This window comes from Cydia strobilella, chromosome 5 (assembly GCF_947568885.1).
Source record: "Cydia strobilella chromosome 5, ilCydStro3.1, whole genome shotgun sequence".
NCBI classification, from domain to species: Eukaryota; Metazoa; Arthropoda; class Insecta; order Lepidoptera; family Tortricidae; genus Cydia; species Cydia strobilella.
In genome coordinates this window covers 1,820,337-1,844,710 of record NC_086045.1, presented here as the reverse complement: position 1 = coordinate 1,844,710, position 24,374 = coordinate 1,820,337, and the positions used below count along the sequence as shown (strand labels likewise).

At 39.7% G+C, this 24,374-nt stretch overlaps 1 protein-coding gene across 2 annotated transcripts in view; it reads left to right on the top strand.

Moving 5' to 3' along the window:
- Positions 1–24,374, top strand: part of LOC134741280 (neprilysin-4-like) — an 88,293-nt gene that overhangs the window by 61,049 nt on the left and 2,870 nt on the right. For both annotated transcript variants that reach the window (XR_010127871.1, XM_063673995.1), the window contains exons 4-17: positions 6,568–6,697; positions 7,158–7,273; positions 7,834–8,036; positions 12,920–13,096; positions 14,131–14,238; positions 14,887–15,031; positions 17,295–17,509; positions 18,537–18,713; positions 19,658–19,761; positions 20,515–20,573; positions 21,060–21,108; positions 21,234–21,301; positions 22,645–22,778; positions 23,774–23,944. Coding sequence is in view for 1 of the 2 variants with exons in the window: in XM_063673995.1 (XP_063530065.1) it covers positions 6,568–6,697; positions 7,158–7,273; positions 7,834–8,036; positions 12,920–13,096; positions 14,131–14,238; positions 14,887–15,031; positions 17,295–17,509; positions 18,537–18,713; positions 19,658–19,761; positions 20,515–20,573; positions 21,060–21,108; positions 21,234–21,301; positions 22,645–22,778; positions 23,774–23,944 (1,856 nt within the window). In the remaining variant the exon portion in view is untranslated. The remainder of the gene's footprint in view (positions 1–6,567; positions 6,698–7,157; positions 7,274–7,833; positions 8,037–12,919; positions 13,097–14,130; positions 14,239–14,886; positions 15,032–17,294; positions 17,510–18,536; positions 18,714–19,657; positions 19,762–20,514; positions 20,574–21,059; positions 21,109–21,233; positions 21,302–22,644; positions 22,779–23,773; positions 23,945–24,374) is intronic.

The following is a 24,374-nucleotide window of genomic DNA, read 5'->3' as shown; positions in this document are numbered from 1 at the left end:
GAAGATAAGGCGCTTGAGACTCAAGCCAATGATGAACTAAACAAAAAGGATATCCTTAGAACTCTTGCTCGTGTCTATGATCCATGTGGGTTTGCGTCACCTCTTATTCTACCAGCTAAATTACTGTTTCAAGACTTGTGCATCCAGAAATTTAAATGGGACTCACCCTTACCAATGAATATAGTTCAAAAATGGAAGTCCATTGTAGACAAATTAAAGACAGCAAAAGATATAAAGATCCCTAGATATGTGGCTGAAGACATGCCGGTAGGTGCAAAACAATATGAACTTCATGTCTTTACCGATGCTTCCAAGTTCGCCTACTCAGCTGTTGCGTATTTACGCACTCATTGTAGAGGGACTATTAAGACTGCGTTCTTAATGTCAAAATCGCGCGTGACACCTGTAGAAGACAAAGAAAACTTGAAGATTCCCCGTCTGGAATTACTGGGCTATTTGATAGGAAGCAGGTTGCTTAAGTACTTGAAGGATAACCTGAATCTGACAATTAATAAGCAGTATTTATGGACGGACAGCCAAGTCGTGCTTTACTGGCTTAGAACTAACAACTTACTGCCACCCTTCGTAAAAAGACGCATAGATGAAATAAATCAACTAAGGGATGTCGAGTTCTGTTACATACACACTAACGAAAATCCAGCCGATTTAGGGACACGCCCGGAGCTATGGGAAGAAAAGCAAGCCTCTTGGTTTACAGGGCCACCTTTCCTCGTAAAAGATTCAAAATTCTGGCCAAGTAACAGGTACTTAGAACAAAATACTCTTCTTTCGGCCGGGGAGGCTCTGGACAGTATAGATGGTCCAGAAATGGTACTGAAAGGGTATGAAGTAGACCCACCTGCCTACCTTACGGGAGAAATTCAGGAAGTAGATGCCAGAAGTGAGACAGAAGTTATTAATGATACTGAGACTGAAATCGGTATTACAGAAATCTTGGAAGTACAAAAGAAACATTTCCCTGATGAGATAAACGGGAAAAAGACAGCGTTAATGAGAAGCCTTGATCTGTTCCTAGATGTGGATGGAATCTTGCGGTGTGGTGGACGTATGAAACATACGAATTGGTCTTATGATAAGAAGCATCCAATACTTATTCCAAAAAACTCCGAGTTTACCAACAGGGTTATACAAGAAGTACACGAAAAGAACTACCATGTAGGCCCACCTCATACTTTGAATATTATTCGAGAGCACTATTGGATTCCGCAAGGTAAAGCTCAAGTAATGAAGGTCATAAAAAAGTGTAAGAAATGTTTGAAGCAAGGTGGAGGACCCTACAAATTGCCCCAAACTGCAGCATTGCCTCCCGAGCGAGTAAACTACAGCCCTCCCTTTACGTTTACTGGGGTTGATTACTTCGGCCCAATGTATGTTAGCACCACAAATGGAAACCAAGAAAAAAGATGGGTCTGCCTTTTCACCTGTCTAGCAGTTCGTGCGATACATTTAGAACTAGTGAAAGATTTAACAGCAGAGGAGTGTCTACTTGCAGTAAGACGATTGGTGGCAGCTAGAGGCTCACCAAATACAATTATATCAGACAACGCTTTGCAATTTAAGCTAACTTCCGAAATACTAATTAACTCTTACTGTACAGAAAATAAAATAAAATGGAAATTCATTCCGCAGCTAGCCCCGTGGCACGGTGGTTTTTATGAGCGGCTAGTTGGAATTGTAAAACACTGTCTTAAAAGGACTCTGGATAAGCATTTATTGAATGACAGCCAATTAGTCACTATTATCAAAGAAGTCGAATCAGTGGTCAACACAAGACCTTTGACCAACGTAGGTGCTGATTTGGAGTATGTCTTGAAACCTGCAGATTTCTTGACTCTAGGGAAATGTTTGGAGCTGACTGCTTCAAGTAATGTTACAGGTGTTGATGGGACTGTTACAAAAATGGATCTTATTCAAGGATGGAAACGAGGACAGACAATCTTAGCAGAATTTAAGAAAATGTTTCAAGAACGATATCTGCCTAGCCTGCGTGAGAAACATCGGGGATCCATAAAACAACCTCGAGTAACTTCAGACCGAACTCCTCAGCTCGGAGACATAGTACAGATAAAAGAGGAACTGAAAAATAGGAATGCCTGGAAAGTTGGAAAGATAACTTCATTGATAAAAGGTCAGGATGGACAGTGCCGTGTAGCAAAAGTGAAAGTGGGTAATACAGAATTCACCAGGTCAGTCGGTCATCTTTACCCACTAGAAGTTGACAACTACACTGAAGACACCCAAACTCCTGAGATCTTAAATCCGGTTATTCCAGTTCCATTGGATCCAACTACAAACAATGACCAAGTTGAGATCAACAGTTTGCCAATACCAATACCAATCGACATTAACCCACAACAAAGCTCCGAGTACCCAAAACAACATCCGGGAGATGTGGCTGATCCGGCCAACAAAGAAGTGACTGATCCGGCAGAGGAAGAGGTAGCCAATTCAGCCAATGAAGAGGTACCTTATCCAGTCGACGAATGTGTGTCAGTACCCGAGGACATAGTTATGTCTGAACCAACCGCACAAGATACGTCCAACATGGGGGACGACACTGTCCGTAGGACAACGCCAGCGAGACAAGCAGCCATTCGAGCGAGAGAAAAAATCACCGAATGGACGCGCAACCTAATAATCCTGCTGCAGTAGACTCTCTGTTGTTCGGGAGTGTCGCGAAGAACCGCGAGTATCAAGCAGTTGGTAAGTTGCACAACAAATAATTTATAGATTCTATATATCTTCAACCCTGCTTGCAACACTAACCTCTATATTGTCGATGGACATTAAAAAAAGAAAGTTAGTTCAAGAAGGAGGGAAAAACAATGTCAGACAAACAAATAGATAAAGTTGTGTTGAGGGAGTAATAAAATAAAAGAATAGATTACCAGCTGTGGTAAGTTTCCTATACAATTTCTATTCTCTAATGAACCGTAGAATAAAGCATATAACAAGTATTCAAGTCCGCACTGGACGGTTGTGGAACAGCAATATGTAGTACAAGCAAAGTCGAGTGTGATACTCATTGCAAGTCAAGTCAATATATCAAGTGAGGCAATATCAGGGCAGGTTGTAAGGGGTTGGAGGAGACCTGTGGGGACCTAAATGGTTCCAACCAAATATGACTCGAGTAAGGGTATGTTACACAAGCGATCAATGTAGTGATTGCACACCTTGCCATGACCCCGTGTTGTGGCAAGATTAGTTCCCCGTGATGTCAATAGCTCGTCTAGGCGAGGCTAGACCGTAGCCGTGCAGAAGCCACGGGTCGCTCGAGTCAGATTACAATGTTAATAAATGTTCACAAAGTATTATGTAAATATTGCAGTTCCAAAACCTAAATGCAGATACTTTATTCAATATCAATTGTTAGTCTTGTCGTCTATTACATCCTCATCAATAAACGCGGCGATACGAGCTTTGACACTAAGATGTAAATAATTAGGGTATCCCATGACGATACAGGTTCGCCTAGGACCTTCAAAGCGCGTAAATTCTTTAGTGTTGTGTCAATTAACTTTCGAAGAAGTATGTGTGATTCTTTAGGCAGAGACTGAAGCGTAAATAGTGCCTTGACGTGATTGTGGATTAATAACCTATTGTTATTGTAGCGATTAAGAAGGAGCTCCCATGCCACCGCGTAGTTACTTGATGTTAGTTCGAGCGCTTCTATTACTAACAAAGCACTACCTGTCAGCGATGACTTTAGGTAGTGGAACCTTTGGATGTCACAGAGATCCTTCGTATTGTGAACTAGTGATAAATAAATATCTCTAAAAGCGAGCCAGTTTTCATACGTGCCGTCGAAAGAGGGAAGTGATAAAACTGGCAGTTTAATTGCCTTCATTGTTGTGTTTTGCGAAATAGTGGGACTTTGGCTTTCTGTACTATTAAATTTACTTAGTATAGACTCGGCGAGGGACTGCGCACTGAAATAACGATCCTCAAACTGATCTCGTTGCGTTAACTGATCATCGAGATTTGATTCGTACACATTCGCTTCTATTTGAGTTTGAATATCGTTAAATTCAGTGTACAGGCTCTCTGCTCCTTGTATGCGTAATTTTAAATTGATTCTACAAGGCTCAGTTAAATCGTTTAAATTATCGCTACAGCTTTGAATGTGGGTTGCGAACTTTGTGAGTCTAGCCTTTATAATGCCACGTTTTTTCACCAATTCGCGAACGTGAGGTTCAATCGCGGCGTCACAGATGGCCCTAGATGGCGATTTATCGCGTGATTTACCATCAGTTGGTACCACAATATCATCTTTTCCCATTTTGATTAGGTTTAGTATAGAAAGCTGGAGTACTCACGTGTGGACTTTGGACCCTGATGCAACTCCGCGTTGTGTGGCGGCAAAAAGGAGTCCGAGAGTACCGGTCACGCAATGATTACTCGTCACAGGCTCACTGGAATTGATTAAGCACGGCATTAAGCAACTGAAGACAAAGGGTTAGGTATAGGGTGGCTGGATGTCCGTACCGAAATATGCGCGTTTAAAATCGTTGGATGTCCAGTTCTCGTCCTATAGGTATCCGCAGTTTCCCAAATTAGCGCGTCCTTGGGTGTCTTCGTGCTGCATACGCGCCTTCCGTCCAAGAAGAAATGTCGATGTGCGCTTTCTCTTCCAAAGGTGCTGGTTCTCAATGGCCTCTCATTTCGTACTCGACGATTGGCGAAGAAACCTTTGATATATCCGGCTCGAAGGACCAATATGTTCGTGACTAGGCGCTGCGTATTTTGAAAATTCGACTTATTCTTGGATGGTGAAATAAAATCCGAAATTTAACGTGCTTACTCTTATAATTCTAAATGCTTAATCTACGTGTACATGATTCGAGGATATTGGGGTAGAGGGGAACAATATGTCGTGACGTAGGGTGACGAAAGCGTATATCGGGCTCCGTATTGGCCGCGATAGGTATCACGCGACATACGCAACTGCGTCTCTCCGACAAGGCGACAAGAGATGTCGCTGTGAGTCTCGTACGGAACACCCTGAGAAGGATATAGGATAGTTTTTATCCCGAAAATCATCCCTTAAGAAAGTAAAAAGCGGGATGGAATTGAGATAATTAATGAAGTGCCTGCTAATTTGTGTGCATAATATGCTCAAATTGAATAATTGCTATGAGAATTTTTCCAGGCGCTATACTTACTTTAGCTGCTGTTACTAAGTCCACGCAGACGAAGTCGCGGCCAAAAGCTAGTACATAAATATTTGGCTGTCCCATTAGAAATCAGCGGCATGCGGCATCACATCAGCCGGAATGTATGAAACAGCCAAATTTTTTTTCGCGATTTCGGCATTGGTTCCATAATAAAAGTTGTTCGGTATGACCTATAAAGTCACTACACAGAGTATGGCTGGTGGTTAAAACAGCATATAAAAACTATTAAAGCTCGACCAGGAATATATGATCACGCGTCATGTTGCGGAATTTCACTGGAACTATTTTTTCACACTATACTGAACTGTCACCATATACATGAGGATAACAGCGCCCTCTTGACAATGATCATTTATATTACTGATCAGGCTTTACTTATGCATACAGTAGGTAGACATTGTACCTACGCTGATACTTAGGAACTTAAGTCACATGGATTAATTTACATAATAACAACGGCGTCACAATTTGATTCATCTTCTTGAAACCTAATATATTCAACCACGTGGCATTTTATCTGTAATATATGCATATTCGCATTAAATACCCTACAGTATTAAAATCCTGCTGTAATTGATGTAATTGTATCATTTTCCCGCGAAGATCGCGCAGTTTCTCTATGCGCGTGGTTTTAATCTGAGAATTAAAATAATTAAAAACTAGTTGAAATGACGCTCGTCAGATGCCATGCCTCAGTATTAAACTATGTTGGTGATGACACAATTATGCATTTATCTCATCATTCTGCTTTAAAAGGAATCATTTATTCAAATGAAAGGAGATCGATGCGTAGGTATGAAAAAAAACGCATAAATGAATAGTATTACATTAGAATTAATTGTAGTACTGTCACTATTATGTTGGCGGGGTATTTTAATGGTTTTTTAATTTGTTATTCTTATGATATTTTATTTGTGTTATGCGTACAGTTTTCTTAATTATTTGCGCTGTATTATGATATGATGTGTACGATTAGGGATAGGGATGCGCGAACAGAACCTGCAGGATATTTATGCGTTACTTCATTAGTTTGCAAATCTATACCCTCTACCTACTAAGCCTCTTTATACAATTTTATTATTATTTGTTGATCAAAAGAAAGCTTAATTAATGCAGAAAAAAAAGTGCTTGATGCAACAGGGTATTTTCTGGCAGCTAGTTTTCTCCGAATATAGACAGACCGAAATCGGATTCAACGATGTGAAAACTTTGTCTGGCCTTCACATTGGGGCGATCACTAAACGCAAGTAGCAATTGAATGTAGAATTGAATAAAGTTTTTTCTTGTATGCTGAGCCGCTGGAGATGATTTACAACGAACATATATATACCTAGTATACTTCAGCAACATTGATCGTTATCTCTGTCTCCAGCATCCCGCGTCATCGCAGCCCTTAACAAGGACGTGGACCCCTGCACGGACTTCTACGAGTTCGCATGCGGAGGCTGGATCAAGAAGAACCCTGTGCCGGAATGGGCGACGTCGTGGGACCAACTTGCAAGGTAGACTTAGTTGGAAATCCCCCCCCCCCCTCCCTCCACACCCGAGCGTCGGCTTCTAGTCAACTCTGGCTGCTACTCGACGCAACGTTGGCGCAACTGCGTAGCGACGCCATTTTCCATAGCGCTGACTAGTCGCCGGAGCTCAAAAGACGCTAGAGTGAGAGGTCTCGGCGCTGTATAAGTCTTGTCGTTCGCGTGCAGCGGCTGAATCAAGAAGAACCCTGTTCCGGAATGGGCGACGTCCTGGAACCTGGAGCCAGCTTGCGAGGTAGGTTCATTTAGAGAGACCTCACACTAGCGTCTCCCGAGCGTCAGTGTCTAGTCAACTCTGGCTGCTGCTCGACGCTATAGTCAGATAGTTTAACACGATCAGATCGATTTACAATTAACTTCTCTGATGTTTTCCTTCTTGATAATTGACATCTCTTTTTGTATTTATACCTAAAGCTCCGGTTTGCAGATTACGAGAGCGACTAGTGGCAGATCTGCGGGATCTGCTAGAGATGGCAGATGATCCAAGTCTACCGCAGAGCGTCCTTAAAGCCAAGGCTTTATACAGAACTTGCATTAATATCGGTGAGTGCTATGATGTACAGTCGCCATCAGATATATCGGAGCGGCCGAAGTGCTCAAAAATATCTGAACACGCACTCTAACGCCGTGACAATGGCGTGTTCAGATACTTGTGAGCGCCTTGGCCGCTCCGATATATCTGATGACTGTACTTACAGATACAAGTTGCGGAAAGTTTCAAAAAAGTTGAAAGAGATCTCGGTAATATTAGGAAACTTTCATTTTAGAAACGGAAAATTTCGATCCCAATACACAACTTAAACTTTCCAAATTTCTCAATGTGTAAATTTCGCAATTTTGGAAACTTTTCGACGGCAGATCAGTAGATATAATTATGTATTACTCTAGGAAATAGTTTAATATCATTCTTATGTTAGATAGACAGATACATAAATAAAATCTAAAATTATTAAGAGGTGTAAATGTCTCTAAGTGTCAGAACTATACCGTCTATACCTAAGATTAGTTTATCAAATTATCCTCAGAGATGTATGGTCTTCAAGAGTTATAATCCTGTATATAATAAACACAATATCCTGTATAAATAACATTTCCATCCCCAGATAAGTTAGAAGCGGAAGGAATCAAGCCAATCCAGAAGATTCTAGCAGAGTTAACCCTCCCACCACGTCCGCCGAGCGAAGCCTCCGCTAATTTCAGCTGGGAGGTAGTGGCGGGGCGGGGGAGGAGAGAACTAGGGCTGAGTGTGCTGCTGAGCGTGCAAGTCGCTGAGGATGTCAGGAATACCAGCAGGAACCGGGTTGTGGTGAGTCAAGCTAAGCCTATTTAGTGTTTTGGGCGGATTTTGATTTAGTTGTTGTTTTCTTTTTCGTCAGATTTCGATAAAAATCGGTGGATAGAGTTCCCTATTTTATTACAGAGGTCCCTATGTTTGACATAATTATTGAAAGTCATAATGTAATGATACCCATGCAGCCCAAATTTCGTCAAACGAATAAATACCATGTAATGATTATCATATTATCATTAGTCATAATTCTGAAACCGTTAACTTTCAGGATTTTCCTAAGGTTATGCTATAGACAGGCTATAGGTTAGGTTAGGTTTGTTTTATGGCAATCCTGAAAGTTACGCGTTTCTGAGAAAAACCAAATTAGACTAACGAAAATGTGGACAAACAATACATAACGACTTATAACTTTATGGGAAACAATAGAGACCCTTTTGTACAATATATACCTAAGCGCAATATCACCGTATGTCCTAAACAATCTTCCTCTGAGTTACGAAAAAGTTTGGATGTTTCTCAACGGAAATCTACATACTTATAGGAGAGTTTGTGTCATGGGGAGTAGTTCCCGTTTTCGTGTAGATTTTCTCATAAACCTTAGTACATTCATTCATTTTGATGATTGATTTTGGAAGAGTACCTGACCAAAGAGTAAAGTAGGTAATATGGATGGTATAGAAAGGATGCCAATCTCTTATGGCATAATTGTTGCAAAAGTGACCGCTTTCAGCTTTCAATAATAGTTCCTAATCTCTCCGGTGGCGCTAGTTAGGCTCTGGGACATGAGTATAACATGAACCAACAAATAACCCGACGAAATTACGTAGATTGTTTTTGGTAGTATTTCGGTGTATGGTGGCGCCGCCTAATTACTGTTTTTTGATGGACACTTTTCATACATAGAGATTTGGCTCCTTTATATAGTCTCCATGTAGGTAAGTACCTAACTGCTGCTAATGACATGACATATATTTATTAATTTCCACTACCTAAAGGTTGTTTTCTGTAAATGAGGTGTGCAGTAAAGAGTATTTGTATTATATTGTAAGCTTACATATCACTACCTAGTATAAAACAAAGTCGCTTTCCGCTCTGTATGTATGTCTGTCCCAATGTCAATGTATGCTTAGATCTTTAAAACTAGGCAACGGATTTTGATGCGGTTTTTTTTAATAGATAGAGTGATTCAAGAGGAAGGTTTATATAATTTGTAAAGGATTTGTGTAAATTTGTTGAGCTACCCGTGCGAAGCCGGGGCGGGTCGCTAGTTAATTATAAAACTCATAACAGCGGTGTTCTTTTTTGCTGAGATATGTTTGTTACAAAAAATTTTTATACCACGACGGAGGCAAACAAGCATACGGCCCGCCTGATGGTAAGCAGTCACCGTAGCCTATGGACGCCTGCAACACCAGAGGTATTACATGCGCGTTGCCGACCCTTTAAAAACCTGTACACTCCTTACAATCCTCCTAGGGCTCCCTTAACCCCACGGTTTTCAAAAAAGTATAGCATTTACATTTGTCGAAAAACTAACAAATCTTTGGTATTTAGATTATAGTTTAAAACAAAGAAAATAGTGTCACAGTTTTTCATACTGAGTGTCAGTTTTGTGACGGTGCCATACAAAATGTTTTTTTTTTTTTTTTTTTTCAATTTATTTAGGTAAACAAACAATCACTACAAGGGAAACTTAAATATAGTAGTTTTAACACTATTTACAGTATGTGTGACCAACACCGTTCACCACTTAATAAATACAAAAAATTTGATTATTCGGAGCTTATATACAACTGGAGCTTAAGGCTCCGGGAGACATTGATAAAAGAAAGTATGTGAAAATACTTGTTTTTTACCTTAGAGAATTAAACATAAGCAGTTCATTGTCGTAGACATGTGAAATTGGCATGACGGAGTACCTACTGGTACCTACACGTCACGAAGTATCTTCTGATAAAGATCAGTATCAAGATAAGTTCAGATTTAGATATTGAAACCCGTTTTTAAGTTACCTATAGCAAGCGTCTTGTTATCTAATGTCTTTATAAGAACATATATACATACATTAATTAGAATGAAATTTTGAACGTGGCATAAGTTTTTTACTGTGGATTTATGGAATAACCCACTTTTAATGAATCCCACCGACGACTCAATTGTTTAGGTACCTATATCTCATATTGTTAGCAGTGAAAAAAATATAGGTATTTGCATTTGCTGAATAAAATTACCAATGGCGAGTTTGATTAGGATAATTGCGTTCTGGGAAAATACTGGCTTAGATTTTTTTTTCTTTTTGGTAGTTTCCCTGTACCTATAAGTCAAAAAGACGGTGATCAACTGACTATAGTTTTGGGGAGCCCACAAATTGTAGAGCAAACAGGCTATAAATTATGACATCTGTATATTTAATACTTACACGCCTCAGACTACATCATAAACATACTAGCTTTTGCCCGCGACTTCGTCTGCGTGGAATCAGTCAGCTAGAGAAAGTATAGCGCCTGGATAAAGTATATCATTCACTTTGAGCATAAGCTTTGCTTATATCAATTATCAGGCAGTTCGTTAATTCTCTCAATTCTCCCTTTTCACTCTCTTTAGGGATGATTTCCGACATTCCGACATAAAAACTACCCTATGTCCTTCCCTTGGACTCAAACTATCTCTATACCAAATTTCATTGTCTGTTGTTTGTATATTTTTTATTGGTTTTCTTTTTTTTGTGTAATTCAATATTTAGACTGGATACATCTCTGACAAAGTATCTAATATTTTATTGATTCCATATTTGTAATTGCTTTTTGTAAATTTTGGTTTTGTATTGCTTGTAAAAATTTACATTTAAAAGTGCCCCTGTGGCCTATTTGCTGAATAAATGTTTGATGTTGAATTGCGAATTCAGCATTAGCAGCAGCGATTGCAGGGAGTGACGAAAGTACCTATAGGCTTGTTCGAGCTGCTGAGGTGAAAATACTATTTTTTGCACACGTCATTTACAGAAAACAACTGAATAAATGTTTGATGTTCAATTGTCATAGTCGCGGCAATAAAGCGGCGGCAAACGTCACTCAATTTGTAATACAAATTGACAGATATAGCGCCCGCGTCAAGGCTGCAGCAGTAATGTCGCAACAGTATGTAATGCAGCTGCAGCTGCTTTCCGCATGTCACCTTTAGAGTTAGACCAAGATAAGTCTGTAACGATTTAGATAGCACACGCAGTGCAAGTGTTATAATTTACACGTCACAATTTCATAGAAATTTCTGCGTGCATCTAACTTTTTAAAAGTGCTTGTTGCTAGGCCTATTTCTTCTTCTTCTTCTTCTGCTACCATGCCCTAGCGGGCGTCGGTGGCCACCTTTGCAAAGTCTTTTCTACTCTTGGCCAGTCTTGCTAGCGTGGCCGCGTCCTTGATGTTTGTCCATTGTTTGATGTTATCGAGCCAATTCATCCTCCTTCTTCTCCTTCCCCGTTTTCCCTCTATTTTTTCTTCCTCCTCTTTAGGCCTATTTGAATAAAGAATATTTTGACTTTGACTTTGATTAACTCTACCTGTTCCCCAAGGGTCTATTTTGGGGCCTATATTTTTTGTGTTATTTGTTAACGATTTGATTAGTTATATGAACGTCTCTATTCCAAATTTGAAGTTAGTTTTGTTCGCTGATGACACCAACGCTATAGCGTCTGCTGATTGTATAACAGAGCTTAATGAGGTAATAAACAGCGCCCTTAATGCATTTTCTGTATGGTTCTCAGTAAATAATCTTACCTTGAATAGTAGTAAAACTAAATCGATTTTATTTAATACTAGTCCTAGATGCACCGATTCCCTATTTCTTAATATAAATGGAGAAATTGTTGAGCAAGTTGAAGTAGTGAAATTCCTAGGCGTTTTGATTGACTCTGATCTAAATTGGAAGCCGCAATTACAGGAGTTAGATAATTCAATAAGTTCAGGTTGTTTTGCCTTGAGAAGTTTACGGGAAGAAATAAAAATTGAACAGCTTAAGGCGGTCTACTACGCCCTCATAGAATCTAAATTACGATATAGTATTAAATTGTGGGGTAACAGCTACCTATATAATGCTAAAAGTGCTTTCTTGATGCAGAAAAGGGCTATCCGAATTATAGTTAGAATACCACAGTGGGAATCGTGCAGGGAGCATTTTAAAAAACTTAAAATTTTGACTGTGCCTTGCCTGTATATTTTAGTTCTCCTATCAGGTCTAGTAAAAAATTTGGAGGAAACTGAAAGCGATCACGACAGAGCTTTGAGACTTGCAACGAGAAGAAAAGACCTTAAAAATAGTTTAGTGCCTAAATTCAAAATTGTACAACATTCAGCAAGCTACCAGGCAGTTCACCTTTTTAATAAACTACCGATAGAGTATAAACAGATCTCTGACTGTAAGGTATTTAAGCGCAAATTAAAGGCTTTTCTTGTAGAAAAATGTTACTACTCTATCAATGAATTTGTAAATGACATATTTTAATTTGTATCGCAATAGTAACCTTTTTTATTAAGATTAATAATTATGTTGTTTTTATTGACTATTTTATTATATTTTATGCATTGTGAATGACATACCTATAATATCAATTGTTGACATTATTATTATTATTGTATTCGTAGAAGTCATTAATTTAGTATTAGAATATTTTTTTTGTTGTTTTTTACTGTGAATTACTATTTTTAATGTGATTATTTCAAGTGTTTAATGTATGTAATCATTTTATATGCATGAATTAATATTCGACACAATGTATATTGTTAAGAATTAAATTAAATAAATAATAACCTACTCTTAATAATCTATTATGTATGAATGTCAACAGCAATATATTTAACTGCGTCACGAATACCTTAGTTCATTTCTTAAAAATGTAATTTCAGGTGGAGCAAGTATCTCCAGGCTTCAGCGAGCGCTATCTCCTAGCCCCTGAGCAGTTCGCGCACGAGTTGGAACAATACCACACTTACATCAAGGATATGATCTCCCTGGCCGACCCGTCTACCAACGCGACGGAGTTCGCTGGCGACATCGTGGCTTTCAGCAAGAGTTTAGCTAAGGTAAGTATTTGCCAAAATGCCAGTTGCAAGTTATTGTTTGTGTTCTTAGAGTTTAGCTAAGGTAAGTATTTGACAAAATGCCAGTTGCAAGTTATTGTTTGTGTTCTTAGAGTTTATCTAAGGTAAGTATTTGACAAAATGCCAGTTGCAAGTTATTGTTTGTGTTCTCAGAGTTTAGCTAAGGTAAGTATTTGCCAAAATGCCAGTTGCAAGTTATTATTTGTGTTCTTAGAGTTTAGCTAAGGTAAGTATTTGACAAAATGCCAGTTGCAAGTTATTGTTTGTGTTCTTAGTCTGCCGACTTTTGCGGGGGAGGGGAACGTCAAATGACGTACGGTCATACATTGTGTATGACCATTGGCCGACTATTTTCGACAGAGGAGAAAGCCTGTTTAGTTATATCCGATAAGTTTGTGTTTGTTTTTGTCAAGCTGCTAGAACTGCCGGCTTAGCTAAGGTGACAATCGCTTACGTTACGACAACGAAACGCTTTGTGTCTCTATCACTTTCATATTAGTGCGACAGTGACAGTTGCGTTTAGATCGCTACGAAGCGTAATCGATTGGCATGTTGGCTACGCGGTGGCATCAGCACATTAATCGTAGAAACATACGTACATATTTACCTACCCACACTAATGGTATGTAACAGTGATGGTCGTTAATGTTAATGCACGTTAATGCAATTAACCGTTAACCAGAAAACCGAACCGAAAAGGGTAAAACTGTTGATACCCATAAAAAATGTACCTAGCTATACTTCTTGTACCTACACAGTTTGAACAATAAATGTTTCTGATTTCTGACCAGTAAAAATTGAACCGTAAACTGTAAGGGACGGTTACAGTTTACGTGTTGTACATTTGTTTTACGTTACGTATAATTTGTACTGGTAAATGGTTAATTGCAATTAACGTTCGGCCAACACTGATATGTAATGTTATGACTGTGAAGTGTTGGTTAAGAATAACACCCGCTGTTAAAGGTTGTCTAACCGTCCATAGAAGATTGACTGAATGACTTTTGTAATTTCAGATCATGACTCCAGTAGAGGTCCGTAGGAGCGGCACCCACTTGTTTCACGAGGTCAGCGTGAAGCAGCTCGTTCAGGGGTCCTCAGGCGGCCCGGCGCAGTGGAAGGATGTAGGTTCTTCAGTATTATGTCTTGGAACTAATATCAACTTATGTTCCAAATTAAAAAAAAAAATGTCACATTTCATCCAAATATCATTAGCTTGCCTTTTTCCTATATCACTTGGGGTCGGCCCAGCATGTTTTCTTCCTCCATACCTCTGTCGTTCGTCATCTCATCATTCACCTGCTTTCTTTTCAAATCATCTCTCACACAGTCCTTCCTTGGTTTTCCTTTCCTCTTACATCCCCACATTCATTCCTAATACCTTCCGCGTCACGACTTTCAAAGTTCTGTACTGCATTATAGCTACGTCAAATTAAGCCGAAAATGGGCGACTTCATTAATTTAAACATTCTGTAGCTTGTAAAGTATTGACCGTAGAGTAAAAATTAATATGACCTAATTTGTAGAAAATTTTATGTAGAAACTTTTGTTCGAAGTAATTATAATGCTATTCGTACAGATATTCGAGATATGAGCAAAAATCTGAAAAAACCTCATCACACCCCCCACCCCCGAGGACTTTTAGTATGTTTGTCTGGACACCACAAGGTATAACTATACCAATTTTCAAAACTACACGAATTATTTCCGCAGATTTGTTTAATTTTCTTGGGTTATAAAAACCGCTGTTGAATACCAATCTCTGTTTTCAGCACGACTGGGAAAAGTACCTAGAGCTAGTATTCTTCAACACAAGCGTGGTGTTAGACCAAGATGCAGACCGGGTGATCGTTATGGACCTCCCGTATCTGCAGAAACTGGCAGCGCTGCTAACGGATACCAAGCCTGTTATCATTGGTAAGTATGTTACAATCATATACGAAACGAAAACCTAATATTTGGAGTACGAGTAACTATATGCCGACAAACACTCATTGACGTAGAAATCTTCTTTGTCCCCTTATCCCAGTTTATCTGGGGTCGGGTCTTCCCGTACATTTGCGCCAAAGAATTCTATTTCGGGTTGTCTGTGGGTTAATGTTCTGCTTCTGGACCTCTCTTTGCACGTTAGACCACCATGTAGAAGGTGGCCTGCCTTGTCCCTTCGGCTGTTCTGGGAGATTAAGGACCCGTTTTATGGGATGAGTTTCTTCACGCCTCATTACGTGCCCGTACCAACGTAATCGTGCCCGTACATTGACGTAGAAATGGCGACTTGAAAATGGAGATGGATAAGACCTAACACCACCACCCATCCACCGTTTAACTTCATTATTGTATCGTGACCACAGCTAGTGCAACCTAGTTGAAACGTTGGAAAAAAGGTAATAGAATGAAATTTAATCGCGTTAGACCCGGTAATGACATTAATTATGTGTACAAAACGCGAGTGTTATAAGACATACCTACCTACTATTCGAAGAGTGGTCCGGGCGCCCTGTACACTCTTGACAATGCCACGAGCGGTCGGTCGCACTGAAGTTCGCCAGAAGGGTCGCTGAAGACAGGAAGGCTTGGTGCGAGCTTGTGAAGACTATCTGTATCTCTAGGGTGTCTTAGGTTAGGTTATTTCATACTAGCTTTTGCCCGCGACTTCGTCTGCGTAGAATTAGTATTTTGGGTAGCTACTTTTTCTATCCAATCTGCTTTTTATTGATTCCCTATACCAACTTCATTATTTGAGAGACAATTCTTCTAACGCCTTGATAAAATGATCAGGCGAGGCATCATTATCTCAATTTCGGGGTGGAAGTGAGATAATTTTCACCCTCTTAAGGGATGATTTCCCTTATGTCCTTCCCCGGGACTCAAACTATCTCTATGTCAAATTTCAACTGAATCAGTTCTGCGGTTTAAGGGTGAAGAGGTAACACACGGACGGACAGACAGACAGAGTTTCGCATTTATAATATTAGTAATGATTAAGTTACTAGGTTACTAGGTTAAGTCAGTAGGCAAATATGTCTTGCGCATGCATAAGCAATTGCAGACATAAATACGTGTTATCGACCCTTTACAAACCTACTTATTTTACTCCGCATTCTCGTCGCGCTGTCAAGACTACCATGTAGGTTGCGGAGTGATAAACAGGTTAAAATTAGTATGAAACTTTCATATTCAAGTTCCATGAAACTCACTGGTACGAGCCGAAGTTTGAACCTAGGACCCCCAGTTTAGAAGCTGCACGACATATCGCTAGGCCATCAGCTTACCAATTTGATCTATTATTTGTTTTAAAATATTCCTCTGTAATAAATTGCACAAAGCGAAACGAACTACCCAATCTACTGTGATCAAATCATATTTGTATAGGAATTTGTCAATAGTGTATTGTGCTGAACGCTTTAACATGAAAATCTCGTCATGCACTGTTTGTTTGTGCTGACCTGAAAGGTCATATGCGTTGTGTGTATTGATGTTACATTTGGACCTATTTATTTACATTTAAGAACCATGCTATAATTTTTTGATTGCAATTATTTTCAATAAGCTATATTTTCAATAATAATTTCAACTAAATTGTAGAGGGTGCTTGAAATAAAAGCTATCTGACAAACTGTCTTTGTTAACTAAATTGGTACTTTTTTTTTTACGACATTATCTGTAGGTACTATATGCCGTTGACTTTAAAGCTAAGTCATCGAACATTATTCCCAAATATCGGCTTCTTATAGCTCTGTTAGAGCTTTATTAGCTTTATTATTAAGAAAAATAGCCTGGCGCGCTGGTGGCCTAGCGGTAAGAGCGTGCAACTTGCAATCCGAAGGTCGCAGGTTCAAACCCTGGCTCGTACCAATGAGTTTTTCGGAACTTATGTACGAAATATCATTTGATATTTACCAGTCGCTTTTCGGTGAAGGAAAACATCGTGAGGAAACCGGACTAATCCCAACAAGGCCTAGTTTCCCCTCTGGGTTGGAAGGTCAGATGGCAGTCGCTTTCGTAAAAACTAGTGCCTACGCCAATTCTTGGGGTTAGTTGCCAAGCGGACCCCAGGCTCCCATGAGCCGTGGCAAAATGCCGGGACAACGCGAGGAAGATGGAAGATGGATTAAGAAAAATAGCGTCACGTACACACCCTTTTCTGGCATGCCCCCCTTAAAAAATGTAATAATTTCAGAACGTTTCCTCTGGTGGAGCGTGTTCTCCACCGTGGCCCCGATGACCCTCAATGCTTTCCGTGACCTTGGCTTCGCGTTCAGCAAAGCTGTGTTCGGGCTGCAGCAGAGAACGCCCAGGTGGAAGAGTTGTACGGCTAATGTCAATGCCAACTTTGGAGTGGCGCTGAGCTATCTGTATGTGAAGAGGCATTTTGATCAGACTTCTAGACAAAAGGTGAGTGCTTGTGGGTTTAATTATCAATATTTCTAATAATACTCAGTGCCGTGTGGGTTTGGCGTTCAGTTTTGGTGTGTTCGGCCTGCAATATAGGACACCAAGGACCAAGGTGGAAAATGTACGGCTAATGTCAACGCGAACTTTGGAAAGGCATTTTGATTAGACTACATGCCAGAAGGTAAGGATTACATTTGAGTAATTGAAGTCCTAAACCTTTCTATGTAAACAGAAACATTCAAAATAACAGAAACGTTCAAAAATTTAGAGATCTAGACGAAGGTTTATAAATTACTTTGGGATGACGACTTGACGAGTTACTTCCCTGACTTTTGACGGCTTCTCCAGCTATGGATTATAATAATTATCCAAAAACAAAAAAAGAAAAAAACATAAAGAGCATACCTGGGCCGCCCAGCAAGAAGACGTCCTATTGGACGCCCCAGGTATCGCTGGTGCGACAGGGTGGAGGCGGATCTGCGCGAACTTCGAGTCACCAATTGGCGAGAGGTCGCACAGGACCGAGAAAAGTGGCGCTGTCTTGTGTCGGAGGCCAAGTCTCATTTTGGGTCGCTGAGCCAACGGAGTAAATGAGTAAGTATCCAAAAACAAGAGTCCAAGCTACCTACCCGAATCTGTCAAGTCTGTATTATCTACTCCAATCTGTCAAGTTTTGTGGCGAGACGAAAATACAAGCTTTATTTGAACATTTGTGCACAATCACGATTACTTGTTACTTTGTTCCGTTAAACCTTTTAAGACGCCCTCAATTATCTTTGATGGCCGTGACCCTTTTACCGTTGACTCGCGCCCACTCAAAGGTTCGGGACCTTCTATGCTCAGCGACTTCAAAGAGCACTGTCTTAATTTGCCACTACATTATCTTGGTGATCTTTTTGAGCTAATAACTAAAGAAAATGTCCTATCAATATGGTGTCTATATAATCACCTGAGTATACTCAGAAGAAGTCACCTCAGGGGAATTTCCTTTTACGATTAATAATAATTGTTATTCAATGTATTCCAGGCCATAGAGATGGTAGAAGACGTGCGCTCCGCATTCGCCGCGGCCGTCAAGGAGCTGGACTGGATGGACTCCACCACCAGACTTAGGACTCTCAACAAGCTCAGTGCCATAAGGAACTTCGTAGGCTTCCCTGCCTGGCTGCTCACACACGAGCAACTAGATAAACACTACAAACATGTAAGTACCAAGAACCCTCAGCCAACTAGGAGCTGGTGGATGGACTCAAGCTCAGTGTCATTAGAAACTTCGTAGGCTTCCCTGCCTGGCTGCTCACACATGAACAATTAGATAAACATTACAAACATGTGAGTACCAAGAATCCTCAGTCAACTAGGAGCTGGTGGATGGACTCCATCAGACTGAGGACCCTCAAGCTCAGTGTCATTAGAAACTTCATAGGCTTCCCTGCCTGGTTGCTCACACATGAACAACTAGACAAACACTACAAACATGTAAGTACCAAGAATCCTCAGCCAACTAGGAGCTGGACTGGATGGACTCCATCAGACTGAGGACCCTCAAGCTCAGTGTCATTAGAAACTTCGTAGGCTTCCCTGCCTGGTTGCTCACACATGACCAGCTAGACAAACATTACAAACATGTGAGTACCAATAACCGTTATTTAAGTCACTTAATAGACGATAAGTGACGTCACCGGCATAAAATTCTGCTATTCTTATTAGGACAGAAAGGGTCGCAATTGGCGACCACATACAGAATGCACACACAACCCATAAAGTTTGAAAATCATCATCGTTAAAATCGTAGCGAATTAGCTATTGGAAGCCAGTAGCGATTTAGCGATTATTGCATAACCCAAAGATGGTGTTCTTTCAACTGAAATGAAGACTATTTACCTTCTGGACGCCAATGACGGATATATCGGCACCGCAGGTCCACAGACGGATTAATGCGTCACAGACCACAGAGCAACATAAACCTACGTGCATATGCATAAAGTTCAATTTCAGTTTTGACACTTCGGTGACGTGGCGTCCGAGTGACAGCTTTTGTGTTTGACGCGGCGTCGAAAAGGTTAATAAAACACCCGCCAGCCACTGTTTTAGATTTACCCAAATTATCTTGGGTTTTAATAATTAAACTGCAAATATATTTTACAGGCCGAAGTGGTACCAGACAACCTGTTCGAGACCTACTTGAAACTGACGAGGGCTGCCGTCAAGAAATCCTTGGAGTCCCTTCGGGAGACACCCGACAGAGACAGGTATGAAGCAAGCTATACAGGGTGGCTAAAAAATAAGTGCATTCCCGTTGCCAGAGAGGTTTTGGGATTATACTGAGCAACTATTACTATGGGATCAACCATGATATCGCGAAAAAAATTTTACCCTCCCATAGAAAATGGACCAGCCAAAATGTATGAAACAGCCAAATTATTTTTTCTCACTTTCGGGGTTGGTCCCATAGTAAAAGTGGCTCAGTATGATCCCAAAACCTTCCTGGCGACGGGAATGCACTTTTTTTAGCCATCCTGTATATGTAAGCGTTATTAGTTAGCCAAAAGAGTATGTGTGTTAGCCCCGCCATTGCTACATTCAGTGGTATTTTATATAAAAAGGGACCTTATTGTCGATGGCGCTTACGCCATTATAAACGATGCTCCGATATAAATACAATGCCGCGCGACGCTGTGCGGCGTAAGCGCCATCGACAATAAGGTCCTTTTTCATAGAAAATGCCCCAATAGTTTTGCCATGACAGAAAGAATGCGTTCATATTCAAACACAGCAAACGGGTTGTTTTTATTTGAGTTCACACATTCGCATTCGCCTCACCGCTCACACGAATACGTAACTGTGTACCCAATTCTGGGGTTAGAAATATCGCGACTGCTACTTCTCTCTTACTAGATTCCTAACACACCCTTCCTTTCTTCCTTGGTTAAGCTCTGCGGATCTAATCAAACCTTCTCTCATTCGAATTTATTTCGCAAAAAAGTAACAAGTTGTTTTTGCAGATGGGTCGCCACGGCCACAACAGTCAACGCTTTCTACTCGGCCACTCTTAATTCAGTCAGTAAGTGATCTTGAAGCTATTACCATGTACAGTCGCCATCAGATATATAATAGCGGCCAAGGCTCTCACAAATATCTGAACACGCCTCTATTGTCAAGGCGTTAGAGTGCGTGTTCAGATATTGTGAACACCTCGGCCGCTCCGATATATCTGATGGCGACTGTACCAACTAAACATAACGAAGTGACAATTTATGAAATAATAAAAGAAAAAAATACTGTCGTCACTAATTAAAACTACAATAATTTAACTGAAAAGCTGGCTTTGATACACAACCGTAAACGTTTGTTAAAATGTGACGTTTTCAATCAAAAGGTACCACATTTTCGGTTGTCGATAAGGTTGATTTCTATTGAAGCTATATGGAAATAGCGCCTTACTGACCAGCGACAATAAGTACCCTGTTGGTTGAAAATGGCACAAATTATCAATTATATGAACAGTAAAAGGTTTTTCTATGTTATTTACATTTTATTTCCGTTTCAGCGTTCCCGGCTGGAATATTACAACCGCCATTCTATGGCAATGGAATTGAGTAAGTAAAACAGAAATTTGTAAACCGTGCTTCCAGCCCCTCCTGGGCATCCATTATTAAAAGAACCTTGACGAAAGAAGAAGTATCCCTTGGTTAAAAATGTTAAAATGTATAATTATTTTTAGGGCTATCAACTACGGATCCATCGGTGCAATTATGGGTCACGAAGTGACACACGGCTTTGATGATCAAGGTATGAGTCTAACCACAGATATAAATATACCATAGATGACGCAAATGCATCTACTTCGAGTGTCCGAACCCCGAGAAATCCTCGGGGTTGACTGTCGCTCTTGACAGTCCACGCGCGTCAATTGTTGCAGTCGGACGTCCGTGAAAACTTAATAAATGCCTCTTTGCGTGATAATTAACTGCAACAGCCCAAAAATTGCGAGTACCCAAAGGCAAAAACATATTTCCTATCACAGGTAAGTAATTTTTAAATTACTTTATGCGTACATTTTGTATGAAAAAGTCGGCACGTATGGTTTCAATACAAATCGTGATATTTGCGTCATCTAGCGTACTTATACATATATTAAATCTGTGGGTCTAACATAATTGTCGCATACAACGGGTTCTACTATAATATTTGCGGTTAAAGCTACGAGAAAATTGCTAATGAACAATGTATTTCTTATTAAATTATTTATCAGTAGCTTTTTGAAAGTTGGTAACTCTTTTAGTTTTAAAAGATTTGAAATTCGTACAGTATCAATAAATACAGTATACATATACCTATGAGTATATTACACATTCAATTTGTATGTCACAATGTTACAATTATAAGTACATTTTTATTCTTATAGTTAATTTTATTTAGGTACATCAATAATTTCACTGGAAAAATATTCATCTATGTCATAAAATGGTGATTTTAGTAACCAGTGTTTTAATCTACTTTTAAAATTATGGAAGGAAGGTGCATCCCTGATACTTTTAGGTAGGTGGTTGTATATACGTGGGCCAAGTACATAGGCTGATCGTCCACTTTTCGCTAACTTATGTGGCACAGATGCGAGGCAGCCCGAGTTCATGTTACTACGCAGATGACGATTTAGATTAACCTGGTTCACAGTAAATTTGTTCGTGTTGGCGTGGGTGAATGTCGCTATTTGCTGAATAAGTACACAGTGTAGTGTTAGTATACTGTATTCTGTGAAATACTGACGAGCAGAGACGTCATCAGAGACACACGCTATTGCGCGTACGCTGTTTTCGCACGATATCTATGTTATTCTACAATAGGATATTTGACTGTATTTAATATAAATTACTATACATCATGCATGAAATAAAGCACCAGAAGATTAATAGAGAAACGTAGACAGCAGCTATTTTAAGACACAATTTATATCTTAAAACTCGTATAAAACTATAAAGAGTAGGTAATTTGATTGTGACGTCACATGCTAGTGTTTCATATAAGTTCCATAGTAGCAAAATCATTTTGACAGTTCGAAAAAAGAAACTGATTTGACTAGTAGTCACTACACATTAGAAGTATCGTTGTAGTACTGAAGGTTGACATTGCAGGCCGACGTTACGACGAAATGGGCAACCTCAAGCAGTGGTGGTCTGCGGCAACCCTGGAGCACTACCATGGACGAGTGTCCTGCATCATTGACCAGTACAGCAAATATCATCTGCCGCAGCTGCCCAACTATACGGTAACTTTCCTGTACTTCTTCGACACGGGACAAGGATGTTTATGAATTTTATGATATTGTTTCAAGTCATTTCAATAACAAGTATTTTTGCTGCTAAGCAAAAAGCAAGGCTTTAAAAGATGTAAATGTTTCAAGAGGCCGCCATTTGCCAACTAATCAAACATCAAACATTTATTCAGCAAATAGGCCACAGGGGCACTTTTACATGTCAATTTTTACAAACAATAAAATTAACCCAAAATTGCAAAAAACAATTACATAAATATAAATGTCAAATTACACAAGAAAAACTAAAAAAAAATATACAAACAACAGAAGTACTAAAATTGTTTAGAGATGTAAAAGTCTCTAGGTGTCAGAGATAAAATGTATATAATAATAAAAAAGATCATCAAATTATCCAGAGATGTAAAGGGTCTCCAAGACTTGAATTGTTATATAATTAATAAAAATTCTTCTTCTTCTTAATAATTTTCTACAATTTCTTGTCAGACTATATCTACAATATGCATGTCTTTTGTACTTAGTAATAAGTTTTTATTAATATTCGTTTACATATAGGAAACTATAGGTCTATTACTAGAAAAATGTTACTTTATAAACTCATCTGTTTTATAAGACTGTTTGTTTCTTAATAAATAATAAAAAAAAAGACAAGATATTAAATCATACAAACAGACAAGAACGAATCGTTTTGATACTAAGCCATTCTGAGATGAGGACCAAATATATGAGGAGGGGGAGGATTCTGGGAGGAGGATTCTGTCTGGTGGGTGTTTTACCACCATGCCATTACCACCATGTCAATACGAGTATAGGCTTTCTACGTTTGTAGTAATTTTGTTGATTCAGTCGTTTTGATACCGACCCATATTATTTCTACGGCTTGTATTAAAATGTATCGCTAGAAAAAACTATCGCAATAATCATTTTTCGAAGGTTGCATGTCGTTTCACATTTTAGTTCCGCATCTCTATCCTAACTTATATACCCAGGTGCACGGCTTCAACACGCAAGGCGAGAACATCGCCGACAACGGCGGCCTCCGCGCCGCGCTCCACGCGTACCAACTCTTTACCAAGCGGGAACCAGCGACAAGAAGGGACACCCTACCAGGATTACCGCTATATAAACCTGAACAGCTGTTCTTTTTAGGGTTCGCACAGGTGAGGACCGCATTTCAATGCCTGCTCTCGTATATACATACATAGACTGTTCATTAAGAGGGAACCATTCCCACTATTTGGGTCTAGGGGACCCTAGCGACCTACCGTAAGAGCGTTACACTTCTTAAACGGCCACCGGAGTTCCATGTCATATTGGAAATTCACCAGTTACGATGTGCTACCTATTCTAAATTTTTTTTTAACAAGCAGAAACGTCTGCGAAAGATGCTATTAAGCTTAAATTTAAAAGGACTATGGATGAGGTCTTGGTGGCTTAGTTGGCAGAGCGCTGGAGTATCGATCTAGAGGCCGTGAGTTCAAGTCAAGTCAAATTTAAGAGAGAACCAGCAAGGGATACCCTACCAGGAGGAACAGCTCTTCTACTTAAGGTCCCGTACCCCTCATGTGGGCCCTATTGATAAATCAAACT